The sequence below is a fragment of the Lampris incognitus genome, chromosome 1, assembly GCF_029633865.1.
Source record: "Lampris incognitus isolate fLamInc1 chromosome 1, fLamInc1.hap2, whole genome shotgun sequence".
Lineage (NCBI taxonomy): Eukaryota > Metazoa > Chordata > Actinopteri > Lampriformes > Lampridae > Lampris > Lampris incognitus.
Window position 1 is genome coordinate 117,596,220 of NC_079211.1, and position 22,290 is coordinate 117,618,509.

The window sequence follows — 22,290 nt, forward strand, 5'->3', positions numbered from 1 at the left end:
CTCGTGGAACTTACATACGTCACAGGGTACATGTAATCATGTGGGTTACACAAGGATTTTTCATGAGACAGAATAACTGTTATTCTTGTCTACCAATGACCAAACGTGCCTGCTTAAGGCCGTGACATTTATTAGTTGTTTTTTATTTTTATTTTTATTATTTTATTTTACCTGCCTGTCCTTCCAACTGTGCCCCAACACCACCCCACTATATGATATACATAAATTACCTTGTTATATTTTAAATGTACGCCCCAGTCCCTTACTCCATTGGTTGTAATGTTTTCTACCCTACTATTGTTTGCTGTGCATCATAACTACCTACCCCATTGGTTGTTATAGTTTAAATGTTTCGTCATCTGTCCAACCAAAATTAGGTGCGTGACGCTGGGCAACGTAAACGGTATGTCTTTCTTTGTTTAACCACATTAGCAGCTGATGAGTGCGCAACGCACAAAACAGGCCTGTACTGCAGTGTATTAAGACTTTTTTTTTTCCTGCATCTATATTGATATATATATCCCCGGGTGCTGCACGGCGGCTCTGCCTACTGCTCCTGGCTACACAGCTAGGAGGGGTTAAATGCAGAGTAAATTTCATTTGTATGTACTATGTACAAAATACAAATGTACAAACTAATAAAGAGTATTCTATACTATTATTCTATTCAGTTGTTTACTTTGTACAAAATGTTTGTGTTTGGGTTTGAACACACATATTGCCCTCATGTCACATATTACTATTAATATTAACACATATGAATCCTCTTTACTTGGTCAACCACATGTCAACATGTAACAGCTGACAGACATTTTCTTTTTAATTGTAATTGATTTGACTTTTTTTTTTATTCCACAGGAGATGATGGAGAGCCCAGGGACAAGAAGACTCTTTGTCACCCGCATACTACAGCAGTTTAAAAGTGATACGTTCCTGCCTGAAATTAAGCCTGACCAATACCAACTTCTCCCAGAGTGAGTTTAACATCAAGGTTTGTTTGTTTGTCCAAACCCAACGTAGTTAAGTAGGCCTGCAATTAATGGATGTAATTGGTAAAATCAATTATACGAATTCATTTGAAATGCTTTTCTTTATTGATAACTTATATGGACGTGTAGTATCATCTTGTACAAGATTTGGCTGTTGAGCTGCCTCCACTATGTCAGCCTGGAGTGTACCTATTGGAAGAGGCCACAAAGATTGAAGATAGTGAAGACTGTGGCTACATTGATTCAGAGCAATATCAGAATCATGTTGATTGGCCATGTAGGTTTGCACATTCTTCCATGTATGTCCCTAGGTGTGTGTGTGTGATTGTCTGGTGTCCAGGGTGTCTCCCCGCATGCCGCCCAATGATTGCTGGGATAGGCTTCAGCATCCCCATGACTCTGAGAGCAGGATAAGCGGTTCAGATAATGGATGGGTGGATGGATGTTGTGCCAGTTATTTCAGCCTCCAAGCACAGAGGTTTTACACCTGTTGCAACACGTGAATGAAATTAAGTACCTCGCAGAATACAAAACTAGAATACTGGTGGTACCCGAGGACCAATTTGAGGACCATTGGTATTTGGTAGAGGTGGCAGAAAATGCAAATGTGGAGGTCAGCAACAAATGTCTGTAAATGTTTAATATCTGGGAGCATTTTGATCTACGAATTAAAAAAATATATATAATTATCAGTATATACTGCAAAACGATACTATCCTAACATAAGAGCATATCATCCATCCTTCAACATTTGAAATGGAAGCTTGTAGAACCCAATAAAGTAATAATTTCCTGATAACGTAATAACGCCTGATAATGTAATAAAATGTTCACTTAACCTGATCGAAAATGCAATAAAACCCAATAGTGTAATAACTTGACCAATAATGTAATAACATTTTACCGATAATGTAATAAGTTATTACATTATTGGGAATATATTACATTTTCAGGTGGGTCATTTTTTTCAAAACTGTTCATGTAATATTTTGACGAATAATGTAAAAAAAAAAATGCTTTTTTTCTTGGAAATGTAAAGTCTACAAGTCTACTGCTGGCTACGTTTTAACCCCCTGGTGATTTACTTCCTGCTAGCCTCACTTTGCGTTGAGAACGGTACTGTCAAATGTCTGAGCGCACAGCTTAATTGTTTTGGCAAGTGCGGGAAAATAATACAACTGCTGAGCGCCTGTCAAGGCAATAAGGCTGATTTAAAAAATTAATAATTGTGGAATAGGCTATTGCAATTCGTTCATTTATGCCACCCACTGGTGCAGAATTGCAATAGCCTATACCACAATTATTATTTTCTTAAATATGATATAGTAGAGACAGGAATAGATTTAATTCTATAAATATGCTATGTTGAGTAAGACGCGAGACTTAACCGTACTTGTTTTATATATGTTTATTTTGTTACAATAGCCCACAGAACAGAATGTTGAACTCAACATGACATGACAGGGCAAGTCAATCTAATCAAAACAGCCATTTAGGCTGTCTCCTCAACTAATCTCCTCAACAATGATCGTAAATGTAACCTGTACAGTGTAACATGACTTTAAACAGTCGTTTTATACCTTTTACAGTGAATGACTTTAAACAGTCATTTTTAGACCTTTAACAGCGAATGACAAAGTAATTTTCATACCTTTAACAGTGAATGACTTTAAACAGTCATTCTATACCTTTAACAGTGAATGACTTTAAACAGTATCCATATTCATCGCTCTCGTTGTCCCTTCTCTACTTGAGCCTTCCATAGTCTATAATAGAATAGAAAACTCAACCATCTGATCTATTTCCAGTATATATCTTTCACTTGATATTTAGCAAATTTGAGATTTTTAAGCACAAGCCACGCTTTCATCCATTCTGAGTGTTTAGAGAAGAACTGGTTGAGTCAAAGTGCCAAGCCGCTATTTTGACCAGATGCTTTGTATAGTTTCATCATACTGATGGTAGGTTCATTTTCCTGGTCCAATTTCAGACTGGTAGCCAATGCATCTCACACAAAGATCCAAGGTAGGAAAGATCTGGATAGATGTCTGAAAAGATGAGAAACTCTATTGAATGTTCCTAACATGCTCATGTCCATCTCAAGGGTGAGCCTGATGATTAGTTCCAGAATTTCCTCAGGTAGAGTGACTGGGGATGCTATGTCAGAACTGGACACATTCACAGGAGATTCAGGGGCACCAACCAAAGGAATGTCAAGAATAGAACCACCATTAACTTCTAATTCACATGCTGGCCTTGGTGCAGTGCGTCTACTTGCTGGAATCCTTTGCAATTCCACCTCCTGAATATTCTATGTAGGAACTGACAGGACCACTAAGGCTGACATAGTGATCCCCATGCCCTTCTGCAATATGGCCAAGAACTAATATGGGTAAGTCCTCACAGTATCCTTCATTGGGTGAAACAATTGAGGTAGCGTCCACGCCAAGAGTTGAAACAATCAGAAACTGAATGTTAACATTTGAGCAGCTCGATGGAGAGTGACGTGATCTCCAAAGGTCCCAACCTCACCCATATGGCTTATGTAGCCATTCCAATTACCACCATCTACAAAACAAGATAATGATGTACCATCAATAGCAAAAGGATTTGCAACCAAATCTGATACAATTTCTTCTCTTAGAGTTGCAGGTGACCGAAAGATTACCAGGTCTGCTAACTGGTCAGCCATGGCTGTGTTCTGGCAGTTCCCATCAGGGAGAGGATCAAGCTTCACGGTCATTCCAGAAGATTTGAATGATTGGACATGCTGTGTGTGGGTATTGGCAAAGAGAAAGGTTTTTCTTATAGGTATGTTCAACTGATGAAAAGTTTTCCTTCTGCTTTTTTCCTCACCACGTGTTATACTGGTGATGTCAGCCACTGAAAACCATCTTTGCTTGGAGCCATTTTGTGTTTGATATTGTACATTGTACTTGGACAACCTCAAATTTCTTTTGATAATGGTGCCAGGCATAACTGCGTATGTCTTGGTGACACAATGCTTAGTGTCCTTTACTTTTACCAAAATCTCTTCACCGACACGGTATATTGACACTGGTGTAACTCCTGAGGCTTTGAGGATTAGTCTATTCACGCATTTCTCGTTTGCTCGACGTTTGCTTGCCTAATCATTGATCTTCTCCTGTCAAATGATTGTCATTGTGTCTTGGTAGGTAAAGTGCTACTGAAATCACCTGGATGGGTCCCTCTTTCCACCTCTGGAAGATCACAGTCCAGAGGTTGCATGACAATTGTCACTCTTTCTGCCATAGTAGACCTCAAAAGGTGAAGCCCAGTGCAGTGTCTTCTTTGGGTCCTCATTCAGTACTTTGGCATAAACTGACAAATTACTTACCCAGTTTACTCCTTCTCGCTGTAGGTTTAGCAGGTCATACAATATCTTTTTACGCAATGATCGATGCATGCGCTCTACTTTTCCCTGACTCTGTGGATGATAAGGGGCAAATTGAATGATCTTCACTTTGAGGGACTGCACAAGTTCCCTCACAGCACCATGGAACTCTTTACCTTGGTCATGTTTTATTATTTTAGGAGGGCCATGTTCACTGTAGATCGAAGACAAGTGTTTGACTATTTCACTGCTACATTTCCGTTTCAGTGGCTTAAGCCAGATATATCTACTGAAGACATCTTGCACGATAGTGTGTTATCCAAACTTTTTACAGGCTGGCTTTGTATGCAGACATAAACAGTCGTATTTGTTTAATGTAAATGAAAACTTAATTAACTTATAATTAGCATGTGACACATGGTCAATAAAAAAAATCTAGTCTCCCACTTTATCCTCATGTCCTATCAAACTCTTTTCTGATATACTATAGAAATCTTAAGCTATTAAAGAAGTAGCCTAGCCTTGGCTAATGTGATAAGAATTTAGCATCAACAAGCATTAGCATCAACTTTTAACTAGCATGTAGCCTAACATAGCATGTAGTCAATAAAAAAAATCTCGCCTGAATGCTACCACTTTATCCTCATTTTTTGAGACAAACATAGTACGGGCTATATAAATCCACGCAAGAAGCGTTTGTTTGCACCTCCAATGCATTTGCTTAAAGCGCGTGATGTATGTTTGTCTCAAAGAATATCCTATCAAACCTTTCTGATATCCTACAGAAATATGCAGGAATTGATGATGTAACATTTCATACTATACCTTGCCAAGTGAAAAGAAACTTCAATGAAAGGAAAACCAATGCTTTGATGTAGCTAACTTCAATGCAACTTCAAACTTCAGTGTAGCTACTAGCCAGCTAGTGCTGGGGGTATTTTCAGTTTAGCTCATGGATGTATTAGAGGTTTAGCTCCATTGATGACTGGCTGTTCATTATAATATTCTTAATCTCAGGGGGACTTTCCTGGTTATATAAAAATATATGTATATATATACGTTTATGTGTGTGTGTGTGTGTGTGTATATATATATATATATATATATAGCGCCTCCACTGCAAACTAGGGGTAGCAGTAAAAGCGCTAACGTCTAACTAGGTTCGGTGAGGGGTTTGCCTTGACTAACTCACGAGAGGAGTTGATGTGTAGTTGAACAGTTGACAATTTTATTGCCTCACAACAGCAACATATACACAACGCTGACTTTTACATAAAAGAACTGAAATAAAACAAAATAGAGCTCTTTAAAGTAAATAAAATGATGGTGAGCATTTACCATCCGCTGCTTGCGTTACAGTGGGTTGCTGTGTCCTTGGAATTTCATACACATGAACGTATCTTTCCTCAGGAAGGACAGACAGCTGGGTGGGAAAGAAAGGTGAGTCATCTTCAGACTCAGGGTGGACCATGCTGGTTCTTGGCCTGAGGGCCTTTGGCTCGTCTTGTTCAACTTCCTCTGCTTCAGATAAGTCACCACAAGGGAGTAAGAGGTCCCTATGTAAGGTTTGGATAGGACCAACTCCATGTATGGGCTGTACTTTGTACACAGGTAGGTCTCCCATCTTTTCCAGGACTTTGTACACTGTGGATTCCCACTTATCTGCAAGCTTGTGTTTGTTTTGCAACCGCAGATTTCTTACCTTCCTCTAGTGTTGAATCTCTTACTGCCCTGTCAAAGCGGCATTTGTTTCGTTCAGCAACCTTTTGCGAATTCTTGCGCGCAATCTGGTAACTCTCCTCGAGCCGTGCTTTCAGGTTTCTCAAATAGTGGAAGTGGGATTTAGGTGTACCATCTTTAACAGGCAAGCAGAACGTAATGTCCACTGGTAACCTAGGGCTGACGCCCAAACATTAACTCATATGGACTGAACCCGGTGACCTCATTCTTGGTGCAGTTGTAAGCATGGGTTAATGGCTTTACATAGTCACGCCAGTGACTTTTCTTCTTGTCGCTCAAGGTTCCTAACATGCCAAGAAGTGTTCGATTGAACCGTTCAACCGGATTTCCCCGTGGGTGGGACTAGTGCGCACTTTGGTGATACCCGCTAGAGCGCAAAGCTCCTTAATGAATTGAGACTCAACGTCCTTGCCTTACTCACTAAGTAAATGTTCTGGAAAGCCGTAATGCACTAAATACTGCTCCCAAAGGCACTTCGCAACTGTTGTAGCCTTCTGATCTTTGGTGGGTGTGGCAACTGCATACTTGGTAAAGTGATCGGTTATAACCAAGATATATTTTGTGTTATGACTGTCAGGCTCCAGTGATATAGTCCATGCATACCAGTTCCATGGGACGAGTTGTTTGGATATTTACAAGAGGTGCGGATTTTTCAGGTGGGGTTTTCCTCCTGACACAGCGTCCACATGACTTGATCTTTTTCTCTACATCTGCTGCCACCTTAGGCCAATAAAATCTCGACCTAACTAAGTCAAGGGTTCTCTCCAAACCCATATGCCCAATATCCTCATGGAGGCATGTGAGAATGGTGGACATTAGAGACTTGGGGACCACGAACTGGTAAGTGATGTTGTCCTCGGATTGACGAGTTCTATAGAGAAGACCATCTCTCAATTCCAACCGTTTCCATTCTTTGAGCATCAACTTGAGCTCTGAAGACTCAGGACTGAGATTGAGGTTTGCTTCATCTCCTGTCTCCAATAGATTGACAACATGTCCAATGACTGGGTCAGACCTTTGATGATGTTGGAGTTCTGCCTCACTGTAGGTACGTATGGTGGAACAACCTGGTCACTCGTCTCAATACGCGTCTGGCACTGCATCAGCACGAAAGGCAAGGGATTCTACCAAGGTGATAGGGGGCAGGTTGTTGTCGACTTCACCCAAGAGATGATGGTGATACAAGGCCTTAATCGTGTCCGCTAGTAGGTCTTGTTGATCGGAAGAGACAGCTGGTGAAGACAGGTGGTGAGAAGCGAATTGTTTCATTTGCTCTCTTTCCTCGAGAGAATCATGGTCGTCATCCAGAGTGTCATGAGGCCGCATTGATAGGCCATCAGCGTCTTGGTTGTGTGTTCCAGCACGATACTTGATGTTAACGTCAAAGGTGGAGAGGGCTGCTAACCAGCGATAACTGGCAGCATCAAGTTTAGCTGACTTCAGAATGTATGTCACTGGATTGCTATCCGTAATAACCGTGAATGTGTTTCCATAGAGATAGTCTTGAAATTTCTCCACAATGGCCCATTTCAAGGCTAGAAATTCCAGCTTGTGGGCTGGGTACCGCTTTTCACTGGGGGAAAGACCTCTGCTTGCATAGGCAATAACTCGCATCTCGCCATCTTGTTCTTGGTACAGGGCAGCCCCTACACCAGTAGTGCTTGCGTCTGTGTGGAGAACATACAGTAGTTCGGGATTCGCGAATCCAAGCACTGGTGAGGAAGTGAGTTTTTCTATGATTGTCTCAAAAGCCTCTTGGCAAGCAGGTGTCCACTGGTTCGCAAAGGGTTCTTTCAGGTTGAAATACCCCCCAGGGCAAGGTGTTGCTTTTCTACCCTTCTTATAAGGTGGATAGCCTCTGGTAAGATCATTCAAGGGTTTGACTATTTTAGAAAAGTCCCTGACAAACCGGCGATAATATCCTGTAAAGCCTAGGAAGGACTTAAGCTCACTGAGAGTTTGAGACCTTGGCCAGGTGCTAAGAGCACTGATTTTCTCAGGGTCGGTCTCTACCCCTCTGCTAGAAACAATATGCCCCAAATAGCGCACTGAGCTCTGGAAGAGGCGACATTTTGCTGGGGAAAGTTTCAAGCTGTTCTCTCTCAATTGCTGGAGGACATGTAAAAGCCTGGTTTCGTGCTCCTCTAATGTACTTGAAAAGACTATGACATCATCCAAGAAAACCACTACTTCCTTCAGATTAAGACTACCCATACATTTTTCCATTAACCGTTGGAAGGTACTGGGGCATTGGTGATGCCCCGAGGCTTGCAATTGAACTTGTAAAACCCCAGAGGACACACAAAAGCAGTCTTAGGCTTAAAACACTCCTCCATCTCAAGTTAGTAATAACCAGACTTGAGATCCATTACGGAGAACCAATTGGATCCAGCAAGAGCAGAAAAGGCCTGCTCCAGGTTGGGAAGTGCATATGCGTCTCGTATCGTCAGTGCATTTTGCAAAGGCAGAGTTCCATTCTGTTTTCGAACCGCCACGATTGGTGAAGAGTAAGGGGACTCTGATTCACGAATCACTCCTGCATCCAGGAGGGTTCGCAGTTGCTTCCTCTATGGCTGTGTCTTTAAACTGGGCTTCAGAACTGGTTACTTTAATTATCCTTTCAATAGAACCAAACTCTCCTAAGAACTCCATAACGTCATTGTCTACCTCATCACCAGCCAAGCCTCCAACTAGGACAGAATTAGGCACTTTAACATTTTCAGATTGAATTACATCCATATTTTAGGCTTTCTTATTACCACAAAATAAACCTAGGTAGCAGGTATCAGTGTTCACAGATAGAATGCAACAAAAGTGTCAAACTGCTCAACTTTCACATAACAAGGAAATCAAAACCACTCCTGGCTGGCTCGCCAAGTTTTGTGTAGCACCTCCACTGCAAACTAGGGGTAGCAGTAAAAGCGCTAACGTCTAACTAGGTTCGGTGAGGGGTTTGCCTTGACTAACTCACGAGAGGAGTTGATGTGTAGTTGAACAGTTGACAATTTTATTGCCTTACAACAGCAAAATATACACAACGCTGACTTTTACATAAAAGAACTGAAATAAAACAAAATAGAGCTCTTTAAAGTAAATAAAATAATAAACCAAAGAAAACCTCGTTCAAATCACAACCCTCAGTGAGTGTTAGAAGTTTGAGATGAAAGAAAAATTCAGTTCCTTGTCCTTGAGTGTATGTGTTGGTCCAAGAGTTCAGTTCCTGATCCGTGAGTGTATTGAATATACTTCAACGATGACTATTTCTACCCTGGTAGAGGAAATAGGTTAGTTTGTATGAGTTCTTATCAGGTGTCTGGATGAATGATTCAGGCTTGTCAGACGTTTCCTGAGACAGATCCTACGGTAGGCCACCGCTTCTATGATCGTCCACAGTCTCACTGGGCTGGGCTCGCCATCACAATATGCCAAATTCTATCTGGTAGTTAAAAAAAACAATCTACACAAATAGTGCAGAATAGTAAGTATTTCATTCTATATCTGTTTCTAACATGAGATCTCATTAATTTCTTTTCATTCAGAACATCTTACAATATGCTTTCCATTAATATGTATATGAATTACAATATAATTACTTAATCACTACATATATATATAATTCTGTTACACAAAATCAGCGCAATCACAGTGTAGCCTCAATACAAACCATTTAAGTGTGCTAACCACTTAAACCGAATGGCTTTAACGTCAACAGGATAAGTGCCATGCATCTTTAATGCTACACAATTCCCCAATGCTTCACTGACTAAGCTAGCGCTTAACACTAGCTAACTATTGGCGTGAGTTATCTTCTAAAACATTCAACATGACACAATGATACAATACGTACCAAAGTACGGGCTATTCAAACATTAGACATTCTTATAACCCCGACTGGTTTTATGAAGAGTATCTTAACAGCTATATGATCCAGCGTTATCTTTTCCCTTCAGTGGTTAGCAATAAGCTAGCACAAAAACGTGCTTTGCTCACCGGAGTTCCAAATACTTAAAACTCGACAGACCGTCGTCTCGTAAGCGCACAGATGAGATTCTGATAATACATAACACTTTTCACAATCAAAAATGTCAATACTCTAACTTTCTGAGGCTATGTATAATAAAATTCAGTCGTCGGTTCAAGAGCACAATTTCCAGGATGTTCACGAAAAGAAAAGAGAAAAAAAATGACAACTGCGTGTAGCAGTCTCTACCCTAGCGAGTTGCATAGTGCGCCCCTTAAGGAGCGGCATGTCACTACACCTCTAAATCAATGACTATAGTAGCCCTATATGTCATATGGGTTACACACACACACATATATATATATACGTATATATGTATATATGTAGTGCATTGCCCGTCGAAACGTGCATCTCGTCATCTCATGCATGGATGTGGCTTGCCCGATCCTGAGGAAGGCATTCATCTCGTGCGGGCATGGTCACACATGCGCGAAATTAACTCAGACAGGCAGAGATTCCTGCCTTTATACGTAGTTAGATGAGGAACAGACAGAACAATTGTCATAAGTACTATGTCATTTTGATGCTGAAAGTGTCCTAACATATCAGTATGACAGGATATGTCAGCTGACCACTATGTCACTTGAAATGAATGAAGTGTTACTGAAAGTTGTTTTCTTGGATTGTGGCTATTTTCATGAGGCAGTGTTTTGTTGGAAATCCATGGTATAGATAGTAAAGACGAAGTTTTAGAGAACAGTCTCCAGTGCTGCTCAGAATCTTATCTGACCTGGGATTCTGGATCCTTACCAAGCAGGTAGTCACCCACTCAATAAGACCAGGATGTAGTTGCATGTCTCTAAATTTCTGCCCATGTGCATATGGCTGTATGGTGCTCAAAGTCTGCACTTTAACCTAATCATTTCAAAACCAATGTATATAACATTCTTACACAAACACAAAATGTAGAACTCTGGACTGAAAATGAACATAGTATTACATTATCCGTCAAAAGTATTACATTATCAGTAAAAAAAAAAGAAGAGAGACCCACCTGATAATGTAATAAATTCCCAATAAAGTATTACATTATCGGTAAAAATTGTATCACAATATCAATCAGGACATTTTATTATATTATTGGTCAAGTTGTTATATTATTGGATTTTATTACATTATCAGACATTGTTACATTATCAGGACGTTATTACATTATTGGATGCTACAAAGATTATGAGATTAACTCATGAGTTACACTCAGCAAAACAATATTAGAAACCACATACCTAGCTATAGGCAACATGTTGCAAAAATGTGCAACGTATTCCAAGTATTAGACAAAATACTTGACTACTAAAGTTCAGTCAATAGTTAAGTCCTAGAAAATACTGGAGTTTGCCATGAGCATCAGTTTTTACTTGGGTATGATAAGAAGTATTATTTCTGTGGGCTGTGTAACTTCCAAAATTATAATGGAAGTTTCACACTGGCATAGTTACTCCACTGTTGGCGATTACAGTGTTGCGCAGTCCATAGCAAAACAATCACAAAAAGCCAGGACCTGCAAGCTCGAGTTAAATAACTTTCATCTCTCAAGCCATTGTCATTTATTTTTATTCATTTGCTTGACTGAGTGACTATGACTTGGATCCAGTTACTCTGAAAAGGTGAACATTGCCATGCTGCAAAAACACCTGGAAAAATAAACATACTACTTGTTGCAGTACTTCCCTCCACTTATGTCTTTTTATTATTATTGTCATTATTATTATTTTAGTAGTAGTTATCGATTCACAGGCATGGGCGCAAGTCCATGAATTATTCATGGGATGGCATCCAGCCCCCGTCCATAGGGTTAGTGGTTGTGTCAGGAAGGGCATCCAACATGAAATTTTGCTAAATCATTATGTGGCTTGACAAGACCATACCGGATGGGTCGAGGCTCCATATGGGATCGGATGAGGCCTGGGTTAACAACAGCCACCATTGGTGCTGTTCCCTCACACGGTACCGATGGAAACTGTAAAATCCGCTGTGGCACCTCCTGAGAAACAGGGAACAAACTGAAAGAAGTAGTAGCAGTTATGTCTTTTTATTACAGTTCAAAGTGTTGATGATGGTTCCCATCATAAGAAATCAGGAAATATCCTTTTTGCTTCTGCATTTAGACATTTCTGTGGCTTATAAACCCTTCATTAAATCGTCTCTAACCATCGAGGATTTACAGGTGGCTCATTGCTACTTACAGGTTCCCAGGAGTGGCAGAGGGCATGCAGGAGGAGAATGGAATCCAGTACAGATTTGAAGTGTATGAGAGCACTGACCAATGATCTAAAATAAAGTTAAACTGGACAACCTTTTGAGTTGGTATCATTGTTAACTGACTGTAGACTTAAATGTAAATAACTGAATGCTTATTAAATGATTATCAGGGTGTCCTTTCTTCATCTGCGATAGGTTTTAATTTCAGACACTTAATTGTGACATTTCAAGGGCCATTTATGGTATTATCATAGTTATGATTATCTCATTTAGCCAGAGCAAAAGGTCAGAATAAGTCTTAGGTGAACATGATTTAAGAATTACAAAGATGATTCATCAGTGCTAATTTCAATTACAATACCATATTCAATTCAATCGCGCCGCCATCTTCCCACACCTAAAGCGGTGTGGTAATTCACGAGTTCACCTTTGCAGCGGCCTTACCCAGTACCGGCATGGGAAGATGGCGGCGCGAACTTAAGTTTGCGGCGGCCTCACCTAGTACCGTCCATGCAGTGTCTTTGTCCATGTCTGCGTCTAAGTTTGTCTTCATCCGATGGCTGGGAGAGCTGGCGCTGGATCGGCTGGAGAGCTTGGTCTGCTGTGTCCTGTGGGCCCAGAGACCACAACCCTGATCGGAGCGGTTATGGGCGGTCTGACAGGATGCAGAAGCAGGGCAGGCTAAGCTTACTGCTAGCCCATGCAGACAGGCAGTTCCGATAACACGGAGGGCGGTCTAGCGGCAGCCTCACCTAGCATTAACTACATTTTAGTGTCGTCGTGTGGAGGTGTGTGGCTGGGAGAGCTGCGTTGGATTGGCTGAGAGAGCCTGGTCTGCCGCATCTGGTGGGCCCGGGGACCAGGTCCCTGGAAAGACAGAGGAAACACCCTGGAAACAGAAGAAATACTGAGGACGGTCTGACAGGACGCGGAAGTGGGGCAGGCTAAGCTAACTGCTAGGCCATGCAGACCGGCAGTTCTGACAGTCATCCTGGTTGGCGTTCGATCTCTGGACAGTGGAATTTTTGGACTGTGTTGCACTGAGTGGACTGTGTTAACTGTTTGTGGGGGTTTTTTTTGCTTCACTCTCTCTCTTTACAGTGCCTTGCAGAAGTATTCAACTCCCTTGACAGTCATCACTAATTTCTGGATTATAAAAGATACTCACACATCTGTCCCTGACAATATTATTTTTGTGAACCCATAAGCTCTAACAGCATGTTTGGCTGCCTTTTTATTAATAAATGAAAAACTAAAATATAGTGCTTGCATAAGTATTCAACCCCTTGTGCTCTGAAAGCTCCCAAGTTTACACAAATGACAAATTATTCCTAAAGCAGACTCAGGTAAACACAATTGGACATGATTAGTGTGCACCTGTAAGATATTAAAATAACGGTCTGGTTTATGGGTATAAAAAGCACTCTGTGTAATGTTCATTAGTCGCACGTGAACTCCATCAGAAAATGAAGACAAACCAGCATAATACTGAAGTAAGAGACAACGTGATAAAATGCAGAAGGCAGGAAAGGGATACAAAACAAGTGTTTGGATGTCCCACGGAACACTGTTGGATCCATTGTCAGAAAGTGGAAGCTGTATCACACCACCCAGACACTTTGTACGGCAGGCCGTCCCTCAAAGCTAAGTGACGTGGGCTGGTGAGGAAAACCACAGATGATCCTGCAATCACTTTGAAGGCGCTCCAGAGGTCAGTGGCTGAAACTGGAGTAAATGTGCATGAGTCAACCATATCATGGGCTCTCCATAAATCTGGCTTGTATGGGAGGGTGGTAAGAAAGAATCCGTTGCTCAAAACTATGCATATAAAAGCGTGCTTGGAGTTAGCTATCAAGTATGAGAGTGAGAGAGACCCAGTTAGGATGTGGTTAAAGGCAGTGTTGTAGTCAAGACCGCCTCAATCGAGACCAAGACAAGACCAAGACTCCTCCTAGCCGAGACCGAGTCAAGATCAAGACCAACGGTGGTCGAGACCAAGTTCAAGACCAAGACCGGAACAAGTCGAGTCTTTTCCGAGACCGAGAATAGAATAGTTTGTATACCCTTTACAATAGCTATATTATTGTATTATAATGGCATTTATACATTTTCTACTCAGAATGAAGCCTTTGTACAAAACACACAGAAGAGAAAATTATTTCATTGATCCTCATGCATAGTCTTTTAAAAAATACCAGTCAGTATAACATAGGATGGCTGATAACGTAACTTTCTGAATAAACCAACTTTAAAAAAGGAAAGATTCCCTCTGGTTAAAGGCAAGCAAAGATTTCACAATTTGGTCAGTGCAGCAACGCAATACAGTACAAATAAACATCAGGTTATTTGTAAAAACGTAATGGAATTAGATACAGTTCATGCTTTCACTTAATGAAAATACAGTAATCAGAAGAGAAGTGAATACGTTTGCAAAACAATAATATTTAATGTTTACAACATGTTTTATGTCTACAGACAGTCTGTTGGTCTACTCAGTATAAAACCATTTTATATACCAGCCAACATGGGCATGGGCACCTTAGACTACTTAGACAGTAGTGCATGGTTACCCTTAAGAAACATTAGATATGACATTTTTGTCCCCTATCGTGAACGGGGAGGCCTCATGATAAGGCCCCCTCTGCTGAATACACGCTCAATAGGAGCTGAAGATGCAGGCACAGACAAGACTTTAAGTGCCAGGGAATGTAGGTTGGGGAACTTCTCTTCGTTCCTAGCCCAAAAAGTGAGTGTGTCTTCATCATGGAAGTCTTTAATGGTCTCAAAGTACTTCCGTACTTGTGATGCTATGCTTGAGTCTCGGTCACCACTGTGACTTTTTCTATGCCATTGGTACCTTGCCAATAGTCTTGGACACTTGAGTGGAGGTAACTCCTCTTGAGATTGTTGTGCACTATGGGGATCCTTCGGAGGGGATCCTGTTCCTATGGCCCTTGCTTCTGTAATCAAGGTGTCTGAAAAAAATAAAGAAAAAGATCATCAAGTCTTTTATGACTTAAATTATACCATTTTGTCATTTATTATATTTACTGCTGTTCCTAAACTACCATTGTATGTACACAGAGCCATCAGGCAGTGAAAGCAGTGTGTGTGTGTGTGTGTATACTGACCTTTGAGTGACCTCTTGAGTTCATCTCTGACCTGAGGGGACATGACATTTTCAGTAGACTGAACATCCATATCCACCCAGCTGAGTCCAAAACGTGGGTCAAGCATGGCAGCTATGAAGTACACATCCTCACCAAACGGTTCATGGTGCTGCTTGCTTTCATCCATTTTTGTTCTAACAAATATGCCAGAAAACCTCCTGTGTAAGGATTCTTTAAGTGCTCTGACTAAAGGCTGGCAGAGACACCTCTACTCTTCCATCCTCATGAGGAGGGTGTTAATGTCCAAAACCGTGGGGACAACTAGGCTGCTTGTCACCAGTTGCTCACCTTGTGTGAGGTCAGTAGCCTCTGCAAAAGGCTCAAGAATGGTGCAGAGTTCTTTGAGCTGAGCCCACTCGCGTGGAGAGAAAACAACATTAGGAAAGTCAGAGCACATGTCTGTGAGAATGCTGTGATCCAATGCTGTGATAGCTTTCAATTGCTTAAAAGTGGAGTTCCAGCGGGTGTCATTTGCTGCTGGGATAGAGCGTCCATAGCCAAAAGTGACTTCAAACTTATCTTTAAATGAAGTGCTGCAATGTAACAAAGACGACAGCTTTGAAGCTTTGGCAATCGCACCAATCGCAGACCCTTAGTTTCCGTTAAGCCATCTCCTACTAGCAGTTGCAGAGAATGAGCAAAGCATGACAAACGCTGTCTGGAGATACTCCTTGTTATATCTGCACTGCCATCCTCATCCTCCAGATCCTCCCATAAATCTTCATCAAGGTCTCCCACCTCGTCTCCACTATCATGCGCATCATCTGATTGTTGTGGCATTTTAACTTTAAAAGCACATTTCATGTTGGAAGCGTTGTCTGTTATTATGTAGTCAATCTTTTCACTGATTGCAAATTCTTCCGTGATCTCATAAAATGCAGAGGCAATGTTCTCGCCACAATGTCGTCCAGTAAAACGCCTACAGTCCAAGAGATAAGACTTAAGCTCAAATACATCTTTGGTGCTGCTATACACATGTGCAGTTAACCCTAAAAAAGAACGCAAGGTTCGATCAGACCAAATGTCTGCTGTCACTGAGATGTAAGCCTGACACTTCATTTCATGTTTAATATTTGCTTTAACCTTATCCACTAGATGAGGGATATGTTTGTCTGTCATGGTTCTCCTTGACATTGGGGTATATCGATCATCCATAATTTTCAAAAAGTGTCTGAAGTTGTCGTTTTCCAAAAGTGACAGAGGCAAACAGCATCCAACAATCAAGTCACATATTACTGCATTGTTGATGGCCTGTTGTCTAGTAGAGGTTTGACTGTACACCTGCTGCACCCGGGGCTGTAAAAAGGATGACACACTTGGCTGAGAGGTCTGCTCAAATGAAGTAAATTTTCCAGCTTTATATTCACTGAACCTGTTAGGTGGAGATGGAAAAAAGAAAGAAAAGAAAGATTAAATGAAATTTAAAAAAATAGCAAATAGCTATTAGCTAGCTACATACAGAAGTATTAGAATATTTACACATCGGTGTCAGTGACTATTTTAATATTTAAAATAGGTGACTATTTTAAACGTTATTATGCAATAAATGCAGGTTATGTACCGTATAACATCGAAGTCTGTGTCTGGTAACGATTTGGCTGGCTAGCTGCAAGCTAATTTTAAAGGAAGAACAGGCCAGCTACCTTAGCTCCATAGGAAACCATAAATCGATAACGTTAGCTGTATCATACTGTAGCTATTAATACTAGTGTAGAGCCGAAGGAACGGAGAAGACCGTAGGTTCACACTTTAGCCGTGTAGGCAACTTTCTTTAATCCACGGTAAATCAGAGAGACAACCAAACCACAGCTCGACTGAGCGGAGGTGGCAAGAATAACCAGAAAACTGGCTGGACAACCATAACTTAACCCTGCGTTAACCTGCCAGGGCAACCATGACTTAACCCTTAGTTCCTGGGTTGAATTCTGTCCCCAATACGTGTCCACCACATGAGCCCCCCCAGAATTCGCCCTAGTAATCGAAGTCAGGCAGGCGCGGGGGGACGACAGGCCGTCCGCGGCGGCTCCGGATAACAGGGGCCGGAGTGTCTCTGGGAGGCATTGACGCGGGCCTGTGGAGGTCGGCCTGAGGAGCAGAAGAGGCAGCTCGGGCCTCCACGGGGGGAGGAGGCGGAGCCGGGGGACGACCGCGACGAGGAGGTTGGGCTAACTCCAACGGCTGCGTCAAGTCCAGGTGTGCGGGTTTAACTCGGTCCACTGAAACATGCTCGGCCGTGCCCCCAAAATCCACCACCAGGTGCTTAGTTCCCCGTTCCAGGACGCGGAAGGGGCCGTCATAAGGGGGTTGCAGAGGGGGGCGGTGTGCGTCGTGACGGATGAACACGTAGTCCGCTGACTGCAGACCTGGGGGCACCTGGGACACCGGAGCGCCGTGTTGGGCGGTAGGGACGGGTGTGAAAGCTCTGACCCCGTCCAGCAAGGAGGCTCGTTGGTCCACAGCTGACCAGGGACGCGTTGCATTGGGCATGAAATCGCCTGGGACTCGCAGCGGCGTGCCGTACACCAGCTCCGCAGAGGAGGCTTGTAGGTCTTCCTTCGGGGCGGTCCGCAGGCCCAGCATGACCCATGGGAGCTTGTCGACCCAGTTGCAGTCCTTGAGAGTAGCCCGAAGCGCAGCCTTCATGGACCGGTGGAAGCGCTCACATAGGCCGTTCGCCTGAGGGTGGTAGGCGGTAGTGCGATGAAGCTTGACGCCCAGAGCCTCACCCACAGCATTCCATAGCTCTGAGGTAAACTGTGGCCCGCGGTCAGATGAAAGGTCGGAAGGCGTACCGAAACGTGAGACCCACGACCCAATAAAAGCCCGGGCCACATCAGCAGACGTCGTGGATGCCAGGGGAACAGCTTCAGGCCAGCGCGTAGTCCTGTCCACCACAGTGAAGAGGTAGGTGAACCCATGGGAGGGGGGTAGGGGACCAACCAGGTCGACGTGGACATGGTCAAATCGTCTCTCCGGCACTGCGAAGCGTTCCAGGGGCGCCTTAATGTGGCGGTGTATCTTAGCCTGCTGACAGGCAACACACGAGTCGGCCCACGCTTTCACGTCTCTCTTAAGTCCCTCCCACACAAACTTAGCAGAGGTCAGGCGCAGGGATGGCTTACCGCCTGGATGAGAGAGGCCGTGCACAGCTTCAAATACGGGGCATCTCCAGCTGTGCGGGACGATGGGCCTGGGCTGTCCTGTGGAGACGTCACACAGGAGGGTGACACCTGTGTCGCTGAAAGGAACGTCCTGCAGGCGGAGCCCCGTGTCGGAGGCCCGGAGACGGAGGATGCTCGGGTCCGTGGCCTGGTCAGCAGCCATCTGTGCATAGTCAAGGCCTAGGTGGACCGCTCCAATCACTGCCCTAGAGAGGCAGTCAGCTACCTGGTTAGACTTACCAGCGACGTGCTGGATGTCGGTAGTGAATTCCGAAATGTAGGAGAGTTGTCGCTGCTGGCGAGCGGACCATGGCTCGGCCGTCTTGGACATGGCAAACATGAGGGGCTTGTGGTCCACGTACGCAGTAAACTCGCGGCCCTCTAGCAGGAAACGGAAATGCCGGACGGCGAGCCAGAGACCGAGGAGTTCCCTGTCAAAAGTACTATACTTGCGCTCTCGGGGTGTAAGCTGGCGACTGAAAAAGGCCAAAGGCTGCCAAGCCCCCCCCACCCACTGTTCGTGAACCGCACCAACAGCATAGTCCGATGCATCCGTGGTTATGGAAATAGGCGCTGTAGGTGAAGGATGCGCTAGCAGGGTAGCCTGGGAGAGCGCAGCTTTAGTCTCGGTGAACGCACGGTCCCGCTCTGCTGTCCAGTCGACCGCCTGGTTGGGGGACATGCCTTTCAGCGCCTCGTACAGTGGCCGGATGATAAAGGCGGCTCAAGGAATGAAGCGGTGGTAGAATGTCACCATCCCGATGAACTCCCTGAGCGCACGAGCTGTTTGGGGGCGCGGAAAGGCCGCCACCGCTTCCACCTTTGAGGGCAGGGGGACTGCCCCGTCCCCAGTGATGCGGTGCCCGAGGAAATCAATGGCTGTCAGCCCGAACCGGCACTTCGCCGGGTTGACGATCAGCCCATGCTGGCTGAGGCGTGTGAAGAGGGCATGAAGATGGGACAGGTGTTCTTCCTCGGAGGCGCTGGCGATGAGTATGTCGTCCAAATAGACGAAGATGAAAGGAAGGCCACGGAGCACTGAATCCATCAGCCGCTGAAAGGACTGGGCCGCGTTTTTGAGTCCAAATGGCATTCGTAGGAATTCAAATAGGCCGAATGGGGTAGTCACCGCTGTCTTGGGGATGTCTGAGGGGTGCACGGGAACTTGATGATAACCACGGACCAGGTCGACTTTTGAGAAGACGCATTTGCCAGACAGGTTTGCAGAAAAGTCCTGGATATGCGGGACAGGATAGCGGTCGGGCGTGGTGGCGTCATTTAGTCGGCGGTAGTCCCCGCATGGGCGCCAACCTCCATCAGGCTTAGCGACGATGTGGAGTGGGGACGCCCACGGGCTGTCAGAGCGGCAGATGATCCCCATGCGTTCCAGGTGCTCGAACTCAGACTTGGCAATGGCGAGTTTGGCGGGGTCGAGATGCCTGGCTCTGGCGTAGACCGGGGGCCCCTTCGTAGCAATGTGATGCTCCACCCCATGCTTAGCGGTGGGTGCAGAGAAGGTAGGCTGGGTGAGGTCAGGGAACTCAGCAAGGAGGCGGTTGAACTTGTCTGCCTCTGAGAGAGAGTTGGCTAGACCTGCATAGGCCGCTTCCCTCCGCGTACATGCGAAGGAGGAGAAGGTTAAGGCATCGACCAGACGGCTGTTCTGAATGTCCACTAACAAACCGTAAGCGCACAAAAAATCAGCTCCGAGGAGGGGAAGCGTTACATTGGCCATGACGAACTCCCACGTGAAACGTTGTCCACCAAAACACAGTTCTACAGACCGCACGCCGTAGGTGTGGATAGGGCTGCCGTCAGCCGTCGCCAACTGGGGGCCCCGCTCCCCGCCCATGATGTCGACGTCAGTAGCAGGGAGCACGCTTCTCTGTGCGCCCGTGTCACAAAGAAATCGCCGACCGGAGATGGTGTCGAGGATGAAGAGTAGCCTGCTCGTATCGCCAACACTCATGGCCACTACTGAGTGTTGGCCCTCTCGTTTCCCGTCGGCCTGTAGTTGCAGGGGGAACGGCACCGTTTAGCTTTCGCACCAAATCGAGCGTGGTACATACAGAGTCCAGAGGGCTTGTAGCGGTCTGATGCTGTGGTGCCACCGTCGGGCCACGCCCGCGATGTCGGCGGGGGGCCAGTGAGGGTAGGAGCCAGCACCCCGGCATGGGAGGAACGTTGTGTAGCGACGAAGAATCGGTCAGCCTCCTTTGCCAGCTCACGGGGATCAGTGATGGTGGAGTTAGCGAGCGCAGTCTGGACGTGGGGCGGCATGTTGCGCAGAAACAGCTCCATAAACAGGAAACATGGCTTTTCTTGACCCAGTAGGTTTAACATCCTGCTCATTAGCTCCGATGGTTTGCCATCTCCCAAGCCCTGAATTGCGAAGAGGCGACGTGCTCTCTCCGTTGTTGACAGTTCAAAAGTTTCAAGGAGGAGATGTTTAAGTGCGGCGTATTTACCATCGGCCGGTGGGTTGGTTATGAAACCGCTTATCCTGGAAGCCGTAGCGCCCCCCAGCGCTGCCACTACGTAGTAGTACATGGTCTCGTCTGCTGTTATGTCTCTGAGCGCGAACTGTGCCTCAGCCTGCGCGAACCATGTAGCCGCGGAAGACTCCCAAAACTCCGGCAGTTTAATTGCAACGGCGTTCGTAGCCATAATGTGTGTGGTTTCAGAAAACTTATCCGAAAACCGACGTCGGGGTCACCAGTGTAGAGCCGAAGGAACGGAGAAGACCGTAGGTTCACACTTTAGCCGTGTAGGCAACTTTCTTTAATCCACGGTAAATCAGAGAGACAACCAAACCACAGCTCGACTGAGCGGAGGTGACAAGAATAACCAGAAAACTGGCTGGACAACCATAACTTAACCCTGCGTTAACCTGCCAGGGCAACCATGACTTAACCCTTAGTTCCTGGGTTGAATTCTGTCCCCAATACGTGTCCACCACACTAGCTCTTATAAGAATTAATGCTGGAAATTGCTTTAATTCACAGCTAGCTACCTAATGTTAGCTAATTTAGAAAACTGTACAAAATAAATAGCCGGGGCGCATTCCAGTTTTACACTGAATTTAAACATTCCAAGTGCGTGAGCTAGCTAAATAACTAGCTATGCTAGCTCTAGTCTAGCATAAACACCGTAGTTGACTCGCCCAAAAGAGCGAACGTTACATGAGAAAAGACCCAATATTGAACAGTTGGCTTGCTTAGCTAACAATATAAAAGCTATTGCACGAATGACTAACCCTGTCATTATGGCTTTATGGCTCCATATGCCTATAGAAGCTTGATGTTGTCTCAGCGGTCTCCGTGATCGATTTGTGGCAAAACTTGCTGACGGCTTGATGCTTCTTTTTCATATTGGACATAAACTCTTTGTGATTAGTGTACCCGAAGCGAATTATTGACGACAACGCAGCCATCATTAATTAACTTAATTATTATTAGCTAGTGTGCGCGTATTCAGCAGCGAGAATCACAACGAACTGAGCCGTGGCTCGCAATAGAAAGGAACAGTAACGTTAACGTACACAGTTGCCAATCGTAATGAGAAAGGAAGGAATGGCATCTTTACAACAGTTAGCTAGTTCCGACCAAGTACTTTGATTTGACGAGAGACAGTCAATGAGTGCTGATATTCA

At 44.4% G+C, this 22,290-nt stretch overlaps 1 protein-coding gene across 4 annotated transcripts in view; it reads left to right on the forward strand.

The window, feature by feature from the left end:
- The window catches only part of dhfr (dihydrofolate reductase), a 112,173-nt gene that overhangs the window by 89,020 nt on the left and 863 nt on the right, over positions 1-22,290 (forward strand). The window contains exons 5-7 of one of the 4 annotated variants that reach the window (XM_056288137.1): positions 859-974; positions 3,634-3,800; positions 12,294-12,398. In XM_056288137.1, the coding sequence (XP_056144112.1) occupies positions 859-974; positions 3,634-3,800; positions 12,294-12,385 (375 nt within the window). In that variant the 3' untranslated portion in view covers positions 12,386-12,398. Of the gene's footprint in view, positions 1-858; positions 992-3,633; positions 3,801-12,293; positions 12,403-22,290 lie in introns of those variants that run through there. The other 3 variants (XM_056288146.1, XM_056288161.1, XM_056288154.1) reach the window with 3 other exon arrangements.